General features: G+C 36.2%; 3 protein-coding genes and 1 pseudogene across 7 annotated transcripts; all 4 read right to left on the reverse strand.

Annotated features, from left to right (window-relative positions):
- Positions 1-583: 583 nt before the first annotated feature.
- Positions 584-6,620, reverse strand: LOC121983875. Of its 5 annotated transcripts, none has more exons than XR_006112728.1 (9): positions 6,481-6,620; positions 6,317-6,378; positions 6,157-6,240; positions 3,581-3,635; positions 2,288-2,423; positions 1,894-1,944; positions 1,596-1,700; positions 891-1,038; positions 584-815 (listed from the first exon to the last, which is right to left on the reverse strand). XR_006112728.1 is itself a non-coding variant. In XM_042536548.1 (9 exons), the coding sequence occupies exons 1-7, from the start codon at positions 6,569-6,571 to the stop codon at positions 1,601-1,603; spliced, it is 579 nt and encodes a 192-aa protein (XP_042392482.1). In that variant the 5' UTR covers positions 6,572-6,620; the 3' UTR covers positions 584-815; positions 891-911; positions 1,596-1,600. The 5 variants fall into 5 exon arrangements, 3 of the variants coding, with proteins under 3 accessions (XP_042392482.1, XP_042392483.1, XP_042392481.1); XR_006112729.1 differs by having other exon boundaries at positions 891-1,073; XM_042536548.1 differs by having other exon boundaries at positions 891-911.
- A 1,442-nt stretch (positions 6,621-8,062) lies between these two features.
- LOC121983877 lies at positions 8,063-11,275 on the reverse strand. The gene is made up of 4 exons (XM_042536551.1): positions 10,722-11,275; positions 10,450-10,555; positions 8,911-9,054; positions 8,063-8,610 (listed from the first exon to the last, which is right to left on the reverse strand). The coding sequence occupies exons 1-4, from the start codon at positions 11,015-11,017 to the stop codon at positions 8,377-8,379; spliced, it is 780 nt and encodes a 259-aa protein (XP_042392485.1). The 5' UTR covers positions 11,018-11,275; the 3' UTR covers positions 8,063-8,376.
- A 142-nt stretch (positions 11,276-11,417) lies between these two features.
- LOC121983876 (importin subunit beta-1-like) lies at positions 11,418-16,068 on the reverse strand. Its single transcript, XM_042536550.1, has 3 exons — positions 15,840-16,068; positions 12,294-14,708; positions 11,418-12,197 (listed from the first exon to the last, which is right to left on the reverse strand). Exons 2-3 carry the CDS (start codon positions 14,699-14,701, stop codon positions 11,999-12,001), a joined length of 2,607 nt encoding a protein of 868 aa, XP_042392484.1. The 5' UTR covers positions 14,702-14,708; positions 15,840-16,068; the 3' UTR covers positions 11,418-11,998.
- Positions 16,069-17,098: 1,030 nt separating this feature from the next.
- Positions 17,099-17,833, reverse strand: LOC121987969 (annotated as a pseudogene).
- Between the last annotated feature and the right edge of the window lie 506 nt (positions 17,834-18,339).

Here is an 18,339-nt window from a genome sequence, read left to right on the forward strand (position 1 = left end):
AAATTAAAAAAAAATACATACAACAAACAACCTAAAAATTTTAACAACCATTGATTGCACCCCTTATTAAAAAAAAATCCTACAAATATCTCCTAATTGGAGATCGAACCGTAAATACCTAGATAACAATTTAAATATCCTACCATATATATATATATATATATATACACACGTGTCTATGAATTCGTGCATCAAGTGTGATAAAAAAATGATTCACTTACTCCAACATCCCTATCGATCCATCCTAAGACTAACATAGAAAAAATAAATCATGAATAACTACTATTCATTAGTGTAATGATCAAAACATACTCAAACATGTTGAATTTTGATATCATGACCTAATATGACAACATCCCATATTTCAATCACTACACTGTCCCGAAGAGACATTAATTTGTGCATCAAAGTTGTTTAGCAAAAAGGATGTGTCTTTGTTAATTAGCAAGTAAAATCTTACGATCAAACCTACTCCGTTTTTATAAACCTTAGAATTCAAGAATTAATATTGAACAGACAAAAAGCTAGAATCCACCTCTCGCTTCGCTTGCCTTACTCAAAAGCAACCAGTGATACTTAAGCATGCACAAACTAATATATTTGTAATTCAATACTAATGAAAATTGATATAGTCATTCTCACGGCCTTACAATGAAACAAATTGAACATTTTGGCTCTGATCCAATTACAACAGACTTTTTGTGAGAGGTACAAGCCTACAACCAGCAATAGAGACAATTACTTTGTGATGCAAACGAGCACGCATACACAATACCGTCGATCAGAAGGTATGACAGCAGCATTGAAGAAGAGCCCTGCACACACAGATTCCTTAGCCAATTGGAGCAATCTGAGAGGTGAATGAATTATGAAGGAATGAATATGGACACCTTTTTGTGTGAGGTACAAGCCTGCAACCAGCAATAGAGACAAGAAATTGAAAGAGGGCAAACCATTTTGTACTTGTTATGCAAACGAGCACGTATACACAATAATGTCGATCAAAAGGTATGACAGCAGCATTGACCAAGAAGAGCCCTACACACACAGATTCCTTAGCCAACTGGAGGAATCTGAGAGGTAAATGAATTATCAAAGAATGAATCTGGACACTATCAGTCAATGTCACCTACAACCCTTGATAAGCTATTGTTACAATCCATATAAAATTTTCGTCCAAGTGACGAAAAAAATTGAATAAAATATTGATAGCGTAGCATACAAGTAAAAACAACTTGAAATATCTTCCCAAGCATCACTGTCCATTGTCTGATCTTGCTAAATAGTCAGATAAGAGGCTGGAGAATCAAAAGTACGTGAATGATGGAGAAGGCAGCATTTTTTAGAAGGGCGAGTGGTAGAAGACGCTTAGTATTATATCCATTAAAACTCGAGCTACTGGCAGTTCATGATCAGGAATATGCATATCACATCATAAACAAAGTATAAGTAGCAATTGTTTAAAGAATGAACTAGTTGAATGTTCTCTCGATGTTAAAAGATCTTTCATCTCTTTATACCACTGTCCTGTAAGACATAAATTTACAACTAGAAAAAAAAGAAAGATTGCATTTCATGTCGAAGAACATGATTACCAGATCTACAAGGCCTTGTAATTATACATATAGCTACGGAGCAACTTTACATCTTTCAGTGATCCATGTAACAAACGATCCACGTAAAGGCAGGCTCCCGCACCACTGCAACGAATTAAAAACCTATGTAAATCTAGATAATGACACTCACAAAATGATGCTTTATGATTCATGTGAGGTGGATCAACTTATCTAACTATTTATGCTCTTATTTGATATGGTAATAACTTATTTCCTGGAAGTTCTTCTCCCAAATAACTTAGAATCAAATAATATGGGAGATTAGAAAGAGTACTACCTTAAAGGACCCAACGGAAGCCATAGTACATCCCACCGAAATTTTGGCAACCTGGAATTTATTTACAAGCAAATAAACGTTATGAAACACACATGAGGAACCAGAATGGCAACCAAGGTCTCGAATGAGCCTGTAAGGATATGCAGTGTTGAGATGAATGGATTAGGGGATGCATTGTCTGAAAGAAAAGACAAGCTATTGCCTAAATTACAATTAAAATTGAGATAAAATTAGCAAAAAGAGAAGGCATAAAATTTTACTCGAATGAAAAAATTCTATGAAGTGAAGGAATCGAGCTTTCTTTTTAACCAAACATTGAATTGTGTTCTTTTAGCATCTAATAAAACCAAGTTAAAGTGCAAATGATACCCATTTTCAGAAAGATTGCACTTACTTCAGCATGTAAAACAACCAAAAGATGGCAAGCAGCATCCCGACGTAGCACGAGTACCACATCCAATGCTGCAGAGATCTTGAACTATCAATTATTCCCTTAACAGCAAATGAACAAGCTAGGACAGCAACCAAGTCTGCAAAATACAACCTTGTACTAAATCTAAATTCTGAAAGAAGCAATATCAACTCTTCCCTTGATAGCAAATGAACAAGCTAGGACAACAACCAAGTCTGCAAATATAAGCTTGCATTGGGTTTAAATTCTGAAAGAATAAAATATCAAGTAAATGGTGTATGTTTATCAAATGGGAAACAAAAGTAAATGTCACTTGTGAAATGATCACTGCTTGAAATAAAATTTGTATACTTGGGCAGTTGGGCTGTCATTGATGAACATTTTGATATCCCCCTTTGTTTTGGCAATACACATTTCAACCCATATTTTCCATTGTATTAAACTGAAAAACAAAGTGTGGATCAATGCTTTTGATTAAAATTTAAATCTAATTTTTCTTGCCAAATTGCCGAGCTATCTATTATGTCTAGTAAAACAAACGAGTTCATGCCCAAAGTTCTGAAGTTGGAATAATTTTATTACTAGTTTTACAAAGTAAGACTATTTTACACTGCATCTTAGAGGAGTGAGTTACTTTAAAGCCAATAAAAGAGGTTTTGACCCATTAGTTCGTTTATTCAAGCAATAGCACAATTTGTATTGCAAAGGTTCTATCACCTTTGACACGAGATCACAAATTGAGGCACATAACATCAAGAGTCATTCTTTTTCTTTTTAACCCATCCCATTTAGTCAAAGTAAACTGTAAGATTTAACTCCGAAAGAACCATCTGACAACTTGCTTCCTTTATGAAACATTTGATGTACCATAATATATATAATAGATAAAGCTCCTGCCCATTTAGTTACTCCTCTTGAGACTCAAGAACCTTTAAGTGAGTACAACCATCAAGCCAGACCCCAAACTCTCTGACGCAAAACTAAAGTCTAGTTGAAGCTGTGAAGTTGCTCGGCAACTAGTAAACCACTAGGAATTATTTAGGATTTGTTAGAGTACACAGTTGCAACTTGTGTCCACAGAGATCTAAATGTTGTAGTTGATCTTATAGTATCCTTATTAACCCTTTACTAACTTTACTGAAGAAACACCAATCATAAACCATCGATTGAAAATGCCTTAAGATTAACTTAAACAGCCTCAAATAAAGCCACTTGTTTAGAAACCAAGTCCATTATCCAAATTAAAAAAAAAGAACAATAAGAATAGAAAAAAACCTGCAGATATGACCATCCAGCTTTGCATTTCATCCATAAAATAAGCATGATAACGCTGCAGAATCAAAGTTCAGCAATTTCATAATTTCAATAACAATAGCCTCAAAATTGCAATGAAAAGAAAAAAAACTCAAGGTCCATGAAACAAGCGTGAATAGTTGTGTTATTAGTAAATAACATACATATTCAAAATATTGTTGCTAAATATTTCAAAATAACAAGCTAGTCTTAATATTTCAAAATAACAAGCTAGTCTTAATATTTCAAAATATTCACATATTGTTGCTTTTAAATTAGAGAGTTGAATTTTCTAGCTAGACTAGTTGTGTTATTAGTAAATAACATATATATTCCAATAACGCATATAATCATTTTTGTAAAAGCAAACCCTAATACCTTAATCCCTTTATTATATAAATTGATAACTAAGAATGGGTTTCAATGACTATATCCTTCAATCGTGAAAAAATCAATGTATCTAATTTTTGTAGATGTTAAGACCAACTAAAAGTGCACTTTGAGATACTAGGATTAATCAGTCTCATAAGCAAAGTACCACCTTATGAAGCCACTTCAAAAGATGCCTCCACTCCCGCATCCAATACCCCTCAAAATCATGACTTCCAAAAGGCCATTAAGTTCTAACTAGTCGCTAAATCTAGAGTGGAAATTGAATAGCTCTGTAAACACCACATTCTCAGCTATCTATCTAACAACCAATATGGAACATATAGTTCATACATAATAGCAAAGAATTGTTAGATGCATTGAAAGACAAAAGTTAGGGTAATGAGGGTGTGGTGACTTGTGGGATTTATTTCTACTGATTTCAACTATTTCAAACTAGATAATGGCATCCCCATTAATAATCAAAATCACACATTCAAAAATTTGATCCATGACATCCATAAAAATTAAATAATCCTTAGAGAATACTTCTAAATATTTTGTCTCCTTGACAAACTACCCCTACCTCGGTCTAAATTTGCACAAGACACTAGAACTCAGTCTAATTTGACTATAAAATAGGTTATCCAATCCATTAGAATTAAGGACCAATATAGATGACAAGAAAGAAACAAAGGAAACATTTTCTAGCCTAAAATTAAAATCCATTTGACTGAATCCCTAACCCAAACCAATAAGCTCAGGAGTTTCAACCAAAATTTAAAAGCTAAGGGTAAGAATTTCAAGAAAATAATCAAGAGCAATGATAAATCAAACAAAACCAAAGGAGACAACGAAGTAAATAACCAAGCAATGAAGGATCAAGGGATAAATTCTGTTACATTTACAAGACTCACAGCCATCTATCATGCCAATGTTTCTAAAGAAGCCCCCAGGGCATTAGCCGAGTTGGTCACCACATAGTAAATTTGCATAAATGGGCAAGGTCGATTACCCGTGAAGCCAGCAAAAATACCCTCCGATGTGGAGGCCTGCTCGGTTTCCTGATTTACCTTTTTACAGATGACTATGAGTCAACCGTGTGCGGCACACGGGGTCAGCGTATGACCTTTTGCAGAAATGTTTCTAAAGAAAGATAAAAAGAATTCTCTTTAAAATGTAAACACTCCTAACAAACCTCAAGTCAACATAACCAAAGATGGCTTGGTAGTACTAACTCCTCCATAGGTTAGTATCCTTTGTCCACTTCACAAATTTAACGTACCGTGATGATACGTGGGGGTTTGATATTGGTTCTCCATGACAAATCCATAGGTTCAAGGGAATAAAGGAACAATAGCTAGTAAATATTAGGTTTGGTCCAATTTAGGCACAAATTCTGTTGCCCAGCCAAATAAACCCCACATTAAGATAATAGTTGATAAGGTAAATATTCATCCCATTCAATGCTAGGCATAAATGAATATATGAGACTCAAGAAGACCTTGCTTTGCCCTATGAACTTTAAGGTGTATAAAGTCTCATATTCAGCTATTGCGGCAAATAAAAAGAGGTTTTATCTAACTTAGGATAATCTAATAATCTAACTTAGGATAATCTATAAAGTCTCAAATTCAGCTATAGTAAATATTCAGTTGTTGTAGACCTAGGTCAACCTAACACTTCGTTGAAACACTTTGGTATTGCCTCGTACATTAGAATATAAATAATGAATTAGAGCCCATCTTATTATCTTCCTCTAAATATGAAATATGGTGGAATATTTGATTTTTACATCAGTTGGTGAAAGAGATCAATGCTGGGTCTTTGAAAGACTTCAAATCAGTAATCAATTTTATTCATTTTAACAAGAAAGTTATGGTTTGACTCTGTATGATCCTATAATCCTAATTTATTCTTTTAGTTTAGTTTTTCTTTCATTTCTTCATTAAATATGACTTTTTCCTTTTTCTTGTACATGGGTCTAAGCGTATTCTTTTCTCATTATATTGATTTAATGCCTTCAAGAATAGAATTACCAATTTAATTTTTTGCTGCAATGGATCCAACAGATGGTGCTTATTCGAATATAAGAACCAACCCAGCTCAAAAGCCCTATTTCATCTTGCATGGGAAAAAAACATGCCAGTTTCTCAGATGCAGTTAAGGTTGAATTAACTTATACTTACCAGTTCCCATGGGAACCAAGCTTGCTGTAAGATTGAGTAGACCAGGAAGGCAATATATCCGACGATAAATCCAGCGAAAACACGCTGCAACAATCCAAAATTAAAAAACAAAGCAAAGAGTAGCCCACGGAAGAAGAAATAGAAAAGGCGAGAGCCCTACCCTCCAAAGGCGATTCTGTCGATCATGCTCCATCTCAAAAGATCTAACCATCTCCTCTTGTTCTGCAAAAAGAGACAAATGGAAAAGAAGCATCAGAAGACACAAGACTTAACGAAAGATAAAGCTTGGGAAAATCGAAGCAATCAGAAGAAGAACCAGCAGACCTTGGTAATCGATTGGCTCTGAGTCATCCTCGACGTCAACGCCGTCACCTTCCAGACGATGCTTCTTCCGCCATTTCGCGCTCAGCTCCATGGAGTCCCCGCCGCAGCACAACGGAGGCCAAAGTGACGGTTAAGGGCTGTTCGTGTCCAATCTATGGGTTTGTTGTAACAGAAGATTAGGCCCATTTAAAGTTTTAAACCTTGTTCCGTACGCTCCGGCCCACTTAAATGTTCAATAAGGCCATTTTTTATATTAAGAAAACCAAAAAAAAATTTAAATGAATCATTTTTTGACGAAATAATTTTTTACATTAATAATTGTGTAAATAACAAAAAAAAAAAATATCAACGAGATAGATTAAATGTCAATAAATATTTTTATAACATAAATATATTTTAGGGTTAATAATTGTAAGTCTCCCTGAATTTTATAGCGAGTTACATTTTGTCTCCCTCTATTTAAAAAACTACACTCAACCCCCCTTTGACATGAAGTATAAAAAGAAAAAGAAAAAACAAATGACCAAAATAACCCTAACCTAAATCAAACTTCTAAGAAGAAAATGAAAAAATAAAAATAAAAAAAATCCCATAAGACCATTGAAAGTTTAATCTTAACTAAATCTGATTTATATATAAGTCCAAAATTTCACTTGTTTCTAGAAAAATATTCTTATAAAATCCATATATATACTATATGTACTAGCATAAACAATAGTAACTCTGAATTCTAAATTAATGAATCAAAATTAAATAAAAATAGAACAAAATTTATTATTAAAAATAAAAAATGAAAACCATTTATGATTTAGAAAAAAAAAATCATCCTTTTAATTTTTACCCAAAAGCAAATTTTCATTTCAAAACAACGCCCTTTTGAAACGAAAAATATTTTTAGCTACTTTGAAATGAAAATTTACCTTTGGATAAAAATTAAAAGAGTGCTTTTTTTTTTCTAAATCATCAAAGGTCTTCATTTTAATTTTTTAATGATAAATTTTATTCTATCTTCATTTAATTTTGATTCATTAATTTAGAATTTTAACACTTTTTTATTTGGTAAAATGAGTTTTTGATTGATTATCACTTTCAGAGTTGTTGTGAAAGTTGTTGTTTTTCTGTTGTTTATACTGGTGCATGTATTGTAGCATAAAAAAAAGACAAATACGTTCGTCCCCAGTGCCCCTGCCAACCCGTCCCAGGGCCAGCACAGAGGAGGTAAATTTATACTGGTGCATGTATGAATTTTGTGAGGATATTTTTTCTAAGAACAAGTAAAATTTTGAACCTATATATAAATCAGATTTGATTAAGATTAAACTTTCAATGGTCTTATGGGATTTTTTTTTTCATTTTCTTCTTAGAAATCTAATTTAGATTAGGGGTATTTTGGTCATTTACTTTTTTTTTTCCTTTTTTTACTTCATATCAAAGGGGGGTTGAGTGTAGTTTTTTAAATAAAGAGGGCAAAATGCAACTCGCTATAAAACTCAAGGGGGCTTAAAGATATTTTACTTAAAATAACCTATGATAAGCCATTTTAAGTTGAGACTATGAGAGACTATCACAAATAGTGAGGCACTAGACAAGATCGAAGAGGGTGGCAAAAACTTGCATCAACAAAAAGAAATCCAAACAGATGAAGCACAGATCATCATTTCTACAGAATGTGTTTACAGCACTCATCAAGAACCCCTTCTATTCTGAGTGCAAACTGGTCAAAATGCTTCATGCTGCGATTGCGAGACATCTCCACTCGGTTAAAGTATATTCAATAGGTTACTTCTCACAGCATAGAGAAAAATTTGGTAGTGTATTGTATAGGAATTCCGCCATAAAAAGAAGCTGGATTGTAGAGCAATTTGGGTTGCAAGATTGGGCAAGTCTGTAGCAGTTTCATTGGGGTATTTCACCTTCCTCAAACAGATCATCATATGAAACAGGAACACGCATCCTATCTGCCAACTTTTTATGTTCTTGAACAGGTTCAGATGATTCAAGTTGTTGCTGACCATTGAGTCCAGCTTCAGCCTGACCTGATATTTCCGCTGCTACATACGGAATACTTGAATTCTTGGTGGTACCCTCGTTGTTTGTTATCATCTTTCTTTTTGATACCTTCAGTTGTTTCTGAAAAAAAGTTGTCCTCGAAAGTTAGTTATCCACAACACAAAAATGTAGGGTAAAGTGAATAGAAACATTATAAGTGGACTGGAAAGGTCATAAAAGCTACTTGGAGTGGTTATGTATAAACTTGAACATGTGCTTCAAATAAGTTTCACACTACCAAATTAAATTGGTTAAACATTTCTGTAATGTGTTCTACGTTATAGTTTATAAGCATGTACTAATGTATTCCAAATGACTATCCACCAATTTCAAAGGTCATTTTACTAAACGAAAGCATCGCTAAAATGTGTGATCTTGTACCTCAAATTCCCTTCCCCTGGCCATAATTTCCTTGTAAGCTTTTGGTTCACGAGTTTTTAAAATATTGAATAGAATACCACCACCTGTGTGGTAGCGCTGACCATCATTAGTCTTCTGGCCGCCACATTTCTGAATGGCATCAACCTGCATTTGGAACAAAGTAAAAATTAAAAAATCCCCTTGCCTACACAATATTGAAAAAGTAAGAGAAAAGCAAAACAAATCATGCTTAGTTAAAAGGGTGAAATCTTAATATTCATATGAATTCATTGTTCTTGTAGTAAGCAAATGTGGTGTAAGAATAGGTGCTTTTTATATTCATCCTTAATTAGTTTTCAGGGATTGTTAAATATTTTATGGGGTCAACTGACCTCAAACATCTACTTGGTCCACACCTGTTTGTATGTCACCCTGTTGCTACAATGACGTGATAAGAATTCTATGATTATAACAATCTGATTGTTTGCCAGGAGTAATCCCATACTACCAGGATTAAGCAACTACAAAATTAATTGTTAGAAGAGATCTTTTCATCACAAAGGACCAGTGTGTGAAAGGGGATGGTACACTAGAAGATACCAGGGCGGTACTTCATAAGGGACCTCGACTTGTACTAGACACCAAGGATCTTATTGTCACCAAACTACTATTGTACTCAGATTTCTCTCTCACATTTTCCCTCAGTCTATCATCAGCTCTCTAGCATCTATACACTGTTGTGACAATTAGCAAGCAAATGCACCAGAATGGCAACACAAATGTGCTTACTACAAACTCTCATATATACAAAAGACAGATCAAGATATCATGACTATCATTTTTGCACTTGAGCAAGAGAAAGATCAGTAAAAACCAAAATTTATTGATAAGCAATGAAAGATGTATCTTAGGGCCTTCCTAGAAACTAATTGGATAGATTGCAATTGTAAAATCAAAATGAAAATTTCAAATTGGGGGACAGTTCTGTAGATTAAAAAAAATGACTAAGAGAGTAATCTCCTATGGCCAAGACAATGAAGAAGTGTTGGAATTAGTCCTATGTTCAAGCGATAAAGAGTAGCCTCTACTGTAATCATGTAATGTTATGGAGTTAGACCTCACTAGCTGCCATGGTTAATTGATTAATTTTAGCAAAGTGCTAGAATCTGCTGGTGATTGTACTTTTTGTTGCTGTACTTTGTAGGAGACTCCGAATGGCATACTCACACCAAGATGGAGATTGTTTGTATTTGCAAAGTTATTCTATAATACATACTAATTTAGACAGGCTCAGCTTCATTTGAGATTTAGCTGGACAGAATAGAAACCTAGCACTTTCGAATCCAAAAGTGCAGAGAAGATATTTGCTATGATGCATTAAGTCAAACCAAAGACAAAAAAGCAAAGAATATATTGAAACCACAACCTTACAACTGTATTTTTGAGACTGAATTAGAATTTGAAGTTTAGGCTACAAATGACATTCTTTGCAATATCATGTACCAGAAGAAAAAAAGACAAAACGCGCTTAAAAAAAATGTTTTTTTTACAAATGCGTACCTCCTTGACAAGATCTTTGACAGCACAGACACCAAGGCAACCAACTGCACTCCAGAGCAAGTAGGACTTGTGTTCTTTTAAATGCCGACATGTATGTATCACAAACCTGTAAAATATCAAAAGAGATTTTAACACTGTCAACAATTTTTGAACGAAAAGAAAATTGATTCAGAATGAAGTGTAGCATTAATAATAAACAGAGAAAAACTAGATTTGTACATGTCGAATTGAAAAACCCCGATTAACCCATGAACAGAGAGATGTGACGTAACCTATTGATGTCGGCGATGCAGGGATCGGCGCCACCATTATGGCCGCTGGCATTCCCTGCCGACCGACTCTTCTTCCTTTTACGTCTCTTCTTACGAGCCTTTTTCCTGCCTCCCTCCTCCGTCTGGTCGCCGCCTCCGACCGAGCTCGAGGGTGAGCGACCGCCCCCGGCTCCAAGGGCGTCGAGCATCTCAACATCGCCATCATCAGGATCATCTAGGGTTTCCTCTCCAGCGAGGTCGATCTCCTGGAACACGTCGTCCAACACACTCTCCTCGCCCTCCTCCATCGACACCATCACAGCCGCTTCGAGGACAAGACGCTGGTGCGAGTACGAGTGCGGCGGTGGTCGAAGTATTTATAGCAGGAGGGGAACCGGTTCACAAGTCGCTTAGCGGTTCGATCAAATTATCTCCAGAGCACATATGGAAATAAAAAATTATATAACTCAGAATTAATTGTTAAATGCATCAGATATTCTATTATTTCTAATAATTTCGCATATACTTTAAAAAAACTAATGCCACATAAACACAGTACATATTTTTTGAATATATATTAATTAAAAACAGGCAAATCTAGCAAACAATACTCATTATGTGATCCAGAAACAAAGCAGCCAAACTATGCACAAAATACTACACAATGAATTAGCACCAATGAATTTAAACAGGCAAAAAAAATAAAATCAAATAAAAGATCTTACAAAGGGAGGACAATTACTGAGCAATAAATATATGACAATTTCGTGTGAAGCAATAACATCATGTAACTTCTACAATTGCTCCAAGGTAGGACGACAAATAGCTGTCCAAGGTACAAAATGACTAAGACAAAATCCCCATAATGAAATCAAAAACCCCAGAAAGGAAAAGACCAAATGCAGAACATGCTCGATAGACCAAGAGACTATAAATTATATATACTTGCGCGAATGCTGCAGCTTCAAAAGGATGGCATTGGCATGAAGCAATAACAATTTGGATCCAGTCTCCTGGTGCACCATACTACTATAGGGCCCTGTGGACTTTGCACAAGAGCTTCAGCTCTCCTGCATGATAGACGCTTGTAGGATCATTTTAATGCAAGTTCCCTGTGAAATTGGGGAGACAGCAATACATGATGCTCATGTCTGTGGTACAAAAATGGCCCATGCGACTCTGCACGCTAAAAAATTCTTTGTGCAAACTGGTGATGACTGACACATGTATGCAACCCCAGACCAGACTTGACATGACCACTATGCATATGCAGACTCATAAAACGCCATAACTTATGATCAAACAGAGACCGCTCGACTAATGGCCATCTTAGCCCATTCAGCAGACTCTTTTATGGATGGATCATCTGAGGATAGACATTCTTCCAGGAACTCAATGCTTGCAACAGACTGGTTCATCAATGTACTAGCATGGGTACCGAGGGTGTCGGCTAAATCACCAAGGACGCCTACTGCAGTCTTCATAACAGCATCATCCCTAATAAAAGAATATAATAGCCACCAAGTCAGCAAGAAGAAACATGAATCACTCAAAATCAACACACGACTACAAAAATATAGCATGAACACATACATGTCCTTTTCATTGTATAATTTATCAAGGAATTGAAGGATGTGGGGCACATAAGGCACCAGAAGTTGGGCCTTTGGACAGTTTTTAAAACCTTGCAATATACCAGAGTATGCTTCCAGGATCCCATTTCTAAGTTGATTGGCGTAATCCAGCATTTCATTATCAGTTGCAACAGCATGCGATGACAGTTCTGCTGCACTCTGTAGCATAGGCATGGAATAGATCAGGTATTTCTCAAAGTTTTCCCCGATTGCTAATGCGATATCACCCAAACACGAAAATATTGGGGGCTTAACAGATCTGTGCAACTGACTACTAGACAGATTCTTCAATAATTGTGTCATGATTCCATCACAGTATGGTAGTATCTTCTCCTCCAATGCCCTGCATAGATCTCCAACCACTCCAACAGTGATAGCACACACCTGATACTCCTGAAAGTTTTGAAGTCCCATTTCCAAATACGGATAAAAGCCTTGCATGTACTTTAGGAAATTTCCCCCGACAGCATATGCAACGGCACCAATTGCAAGCATAGCCTCTTCATGTACTGTAGCATTTCGGCAAGCAAACACATGGAGAAAAAGTTCCATTATCTGGTCAGCATACTGCATAAAAGCATACTTCGTTGTCTCAGATGCTCCCAACTTCTGGATTATAACCTGCAAGCATCCGCAAAGAAGGCCCTGCAGTTCATTCTGCTTCTCTCGGTCATCTGAAGACAGCTTCTGGGTCTCAAGAGTTTGGTGGAGCTCCAACATTATAACTGGGAGCAACTGAGTCACAACTGGGGCGGTCTCATCAGTTGACGTTCTCACAACTTCATTCAGGGTCTCATAAGCTGCCGTCCTCAAGCGGGATTCCCCAGCATCATCCCTGTGTGTGACATTAAGGAGGGACTGAATTATATCTTGGAAGTAAGGGGACAGTGGTGATCCTGGACTATCTTCATAACCTTGGGCAAGAAAGTAAAGTGCACCACAGGCTTTTTCAGCAACATTAGGAACATCCTTCATGCTCTGAAGGAGGACAGTAAGTATTTGCTGGCAATTCTCATTAGTTATGACAGAAGTCTCTAAAGTGGATCCATGTAGAAATTCAAATATTCTTCCCAGTGTCCAAGCAGTAGTGTCTTTCACATGGTTATTTGGATCTTTCATCAAGGCAGTGAGCATAAAGTTTAGAGCGACATTGACAACAGGAATGAGCTTGTCCGGTGATGGACCCTCCAGAATTGAACCAAAGGCATAAGTTGCAGCTTCTCTCTGCCTCCACTCTGGTTTTGTTATGTTTTCCTGAATGAAAGGCATCACAAGAGGAACTATGTCATCCCCAACTGTGCGTGCAACCAAACCCAAACAAGTTCCTCCAGCCATTGCGAGGTTCCAAGCCCCTTCATCCTGGTCTTGATCCTCTTCTTGTTTAAGAAGTGTCTCTAGTAACATGGGAACCAAAGCAGGCAGAGCTTGCTTGATAAAATAATAGCAAGGCACATCAGAATCAGCAGTAAAATCACCGCCATACTCATCTAAGATGTCGATTTCCTCATCGCAGATGGAGCTCCAGAACTCTATTGCTTGGAGACCAACAGGCTCCTCGTCTTCTCTGACAGCCTTTGAAGTGATATTGAATATGTCCTGCATATATGATGCAAGTTTGTCATAGTAGGTAGACGAGATAGCTACTAAACACTCAAATGCAGCTTGTCGGATCTTCACATCTGGAGACAAAGTAGCTTCACAGACCACTCTCATAATATAGTCACGTTCCATATCATTTGAGAAATTTGTTTGTGAAAATCCTAAAGCATTATACAATGCTCTTGTAGCAGCAAGCCTCACATCTGCACTTCCCTCTGAAGCATTCATTCCCTGAACTACAGCCGTAAGTATCTTGTTGACCTGGTCTTGATCAACTACTTGTGGAGAAACTTCCTCACATATATAGCCAAGCGTTTCCAATGTAGCCTGCTTAACATGTGGCTGAAGCTGATGTATGTTCGAGAGTAGAGAAGTTATAAGTTCAGGCCATTGTTTCTGAGGTAGTTCAATACCAGCAATCTTAGCAATAACTTGGGATGCAGTAGACCTAGCATCAGGTACTGGAGAAGAAAGGGTCTGCAGCAAGCAAGACTTGACCTGGGATTTGACAGATACATCTAAAGACAACCATCTCTGAACAAGCTCAGTTTTCCTAAGCTGTTCCTTTGAATCCAAAGCATTTTTAAGTATCAATCCTGCCAATTTTCGGCTATCAACAGGCTTCTCATGGTTTGCTAACTCATTAGAGAGAGATAGAAGAAAAACAGGAAGATTTTGTTCCTCGAACTGTTTCAGACTTTCTTCTGCATGTTTCCGCACAGCAGCATCCACTGCTTGTGCATTCAACAGAACCTGAGTGACCTCCATTGAAACTCTGTAAATGGTAGTAAGAAGCAAACAGTTAGAGAGCAAACAACGACAGCATTTATAACAAAATAGAGAAATTAAAATCATGTAACCTTACAGATAAATGTGCATGCTACAGTGCACACAGTAGAGAAAGTTAAACCCACCTAGATCAGCTATCAAAGAACCAACAACCTCATCAAGAATTTGATTGCTATTTGATTCATAGATCAAAATATGATCAACAATGAATGAGGATTTATCCTGCAGCAGTAAAGCGAGTAGGTAGGGCTAAAAGTTTATGATTCTTGCTTGACTTTTTCTCAACACTGGACTTACCATATGGCACACTATCTCTAAATATAGAAAAATAATAAAGTAGACAACTACAAAATGGAAAATCAAAGTAAGATGAAAAATTCAGCAGTGTTGAATGATACAATTCATCACATGTTAAACTAATAAAATAGAGAGTCAGAACTCTGAATATCAGAGCCATTCAATTTGATATAACTCAAGACTGTTATCTTTACCCAGATTAGATCTTGATGGATGGGAAATTTAGAACTTAAGAAGTCAAATTCACTTCAGATAAGGATAAATCATGATCCTCTCCATTAATCATTGGAATGTGCCAGAGCCAGATCATCCAAAAGAGAGAGCTCATTTCCCAGATACAGATCTCACGTAAGAAAATAATTCAAAATTACTACACCTAGAGCCATGTGAATCGTTCACATCCTACCTTAAGCAAGCACAAAATGAAATGGCAAGAATCATTTTGAATCAATTAACATAAATTACATGAACAAAGAAAAATTGTCAATTTAATTTCTGGCGCACACAAAACTAGATATCATTTCATACAAATTGATGACAACGTGATACACTAAATTATAACCTAATAAATCATTAAAACAAAAATTAGTAAACGATAATCATCTGGTAAAGCACCCAAAAGATCAACTTTAGCTCAAACAGGCGACCCCTAACCATAGTCGCATCCAACAACAAAAACTCCAATCCCAAATCTGCCAAATTGATTGCAACGGCACAGCATAAATCCGCTAAAAGCATAAAAAATTACGAACAAACGCTAGCTCACAAACCAAAAAAAAAATGGATCTGAAAATAAATTCAACGAAAAAGTCAAACTTACTTCGTCACTTCCAGAGGCGGCGACGCAGAAGAATCCCTGACTCGGCCGATAGGGAGACAGGGAAAGAAGAGTCTTTGAGATCACGTACTTCCTTCGTCGGAAGGAATCAGCACCTCCCGATCGGAAATCGAATTGGCTAGCCGCGTCGCAGGGGCGGGTGGGCAAACCCTAGGAAAAGGGGAGGGAAAGCGAAGCAGAAAACGTGTGCATACGCACGCCCAATCGCGAAGCTGAAATTTTCGAGATTTTACTTATTTCCCCCATTTTATTTAACGATATACAATTAGGCCCTAAAGCCTGTTTTTCCAATTTTTATCATGAACCTTTTTCGTGGATTACTCACGCAGTTTCCTCTTTTTCCCAAAACACCCTCAGTCGTTTAACCTTTGTGCAATAATCAAACTCTCGACTAAAATTTTAATTAAATAAAAAAAATAATGCATCTAATAAGCAATTGTAACCTATTTACAAAAAAAAAATATACAAACATAATTTAGTTAAATGCTAAGGGTCATAAATGACTATAACAAATATTACTCTAAGAGAGGATGAGGAGATTAGATTATCTGTTTCAAAATTTTTATGTTTCTTTGTCGATTAAATAGATTAGATTATATCTCAAGGATACAATGTATATTATGAGGATGTCCTGACAGTTCAATCGATAAAGAGACACGAAGACATAAAAACATTAAGACAGGGTATCTGAACTAAAGGACGAGGATGACTCATAGCAGTCCAATTCTAAAAATACATCATAACTTGAAGACAAAATCCCCATCAGGAAATTTATATTTATTAAAAAAAAGGGCAAAAGGTCGAATGCTAGAACACAGTTGACTTTCTGGATATTGACTTAAAAATGTGGAAGATTTGACTGGCTTGAGTGATGGGCAAACTGAAATGGCAATTCAACTCCCAGTGCCCCTGTGGCTTTTCCAAAAGAGTTTCAGCTCTTCTCCTCGCTAGGCGAAATTGGATCATTTGGAGTGCAAGTTCCCGAAGAATGGTTCCCATGCCTGTGTCGAAGAGTTCCTTTGCGCAAACGGGTGACGATTGATTTTACATGACCACAATGATATGTTATCATTATGAGATCTGGGATTTGAATCTTAATAAAATTGAGATAAATATCTTCTTTATGTGTTAATTATTATTCCAAAGACTAATGACCGTCCGTGATTTATTTTCTCTGTATTAGTCCTAGAACGAATTGATGGAAAGGCTAAGATGAACATATTCATCTTTTACCATCCTAATTAAACAGAAGTCGCTCGACTAATAGTCATCTTAGCCCATTTAACAGACTCTTTTATGGATGGATCATCTGAGGATAAACATTCTTCCGGGAACTCAATGCTTGCAACAGACTGGTTCATCAAGGTACTGGCATGGCTGCCGAGGGTGTCTGCTAAATCACCAACGACCCCCACCGCAGTCTTCATAACAGCATCATCCCTAATAGAAGAATATAATAGCCACTGACTGAGTTGGCAAGAAGAAACATTAATCACTCAAAATCAACACACAATTACAAAAACATAACATGAACACGTACATGTCTTTTTCATTGTATAGTGTATCTAGGAAATGAAGGATGTGAGGCGCCTAAGGCATCAGGAGTTTGGGTCTTTGGACAGTTTTTGAAACCTTGCAATAGACCAGAGAATGCTTCCAGGATCTCGTTTCTAAGTTGATTGGCGCAATCCAGCATTTCGTCATCAGTTGCAACTGCGTGCGATGACAGTTCTGCTGCACTCTGTAGCATAGGCATGGCATAGATCAAGTATTTCTTAAAATTGTCCCTAATTGCTAATGCAATATCACCCAGACATGAAAATATTGGGGGCTTAACAGATCTGTGCAACTGAGTACTAGACAGATTCTTCAGTAATTGTGTCATGATTCCATCATGGTAGTATCTTCTCCTCCAATGCCCGGCATAGATCTCCAACAACTCCAACGGTGATAGCACACAGCTGATATTCCCATTTTCAAATATAGATAAAAACCTTGCATGCACTTTATGAAATTTCTGTTGAAGGTGATTATTAACTTGTTAACGGATAAAAATAAAAATATGGATAAAATTTAATAGATAAAAATTAAAATATATAGTTAGGAGTATTTTTCTCATCCAATAAGTAGGGATAAAAAAAAATTTGAATAGAATTTAGTTTTATGATAACTATGTATCATGTATGATGAGCACTATAAATACTCCTTTTACATTCATGTTCAATCATCCAATGAAAAATAAAAATGTAGTCTTCAAATTGAAAATTATTCCTCATCTTCTTTTTCTTTTTCTCTCTAAAATTGTTAGTGATCCTCAAAAGTGTTGTAGTGTCTTTGGAGTGTGGATATAATACTTATTTACTTGTTTATAGTCCAATGTTTTCAACAATTGGTGTCAGAGCAGAACAATCAGACATGGTTCTTGGTGGAGTTATCTTGAATTGTGAGGAGGTTTATATTGTACAAGGTTGTTAATCAAACT

Source organism: Zingiber officinale, chromosome 5B (assembly GCF_018446385.1).
Source record: "Zingiber officinale cultivar Zhangliang chromosome 5B, Zo_v1.1, whole genome shotgun sequence".
NCBI lineage: Eukaryota > Viridiplantae > Streptophyta > Magnoliopsida > Zingiberales > Zingiberaceae > Zingiber > Zingiber officinale.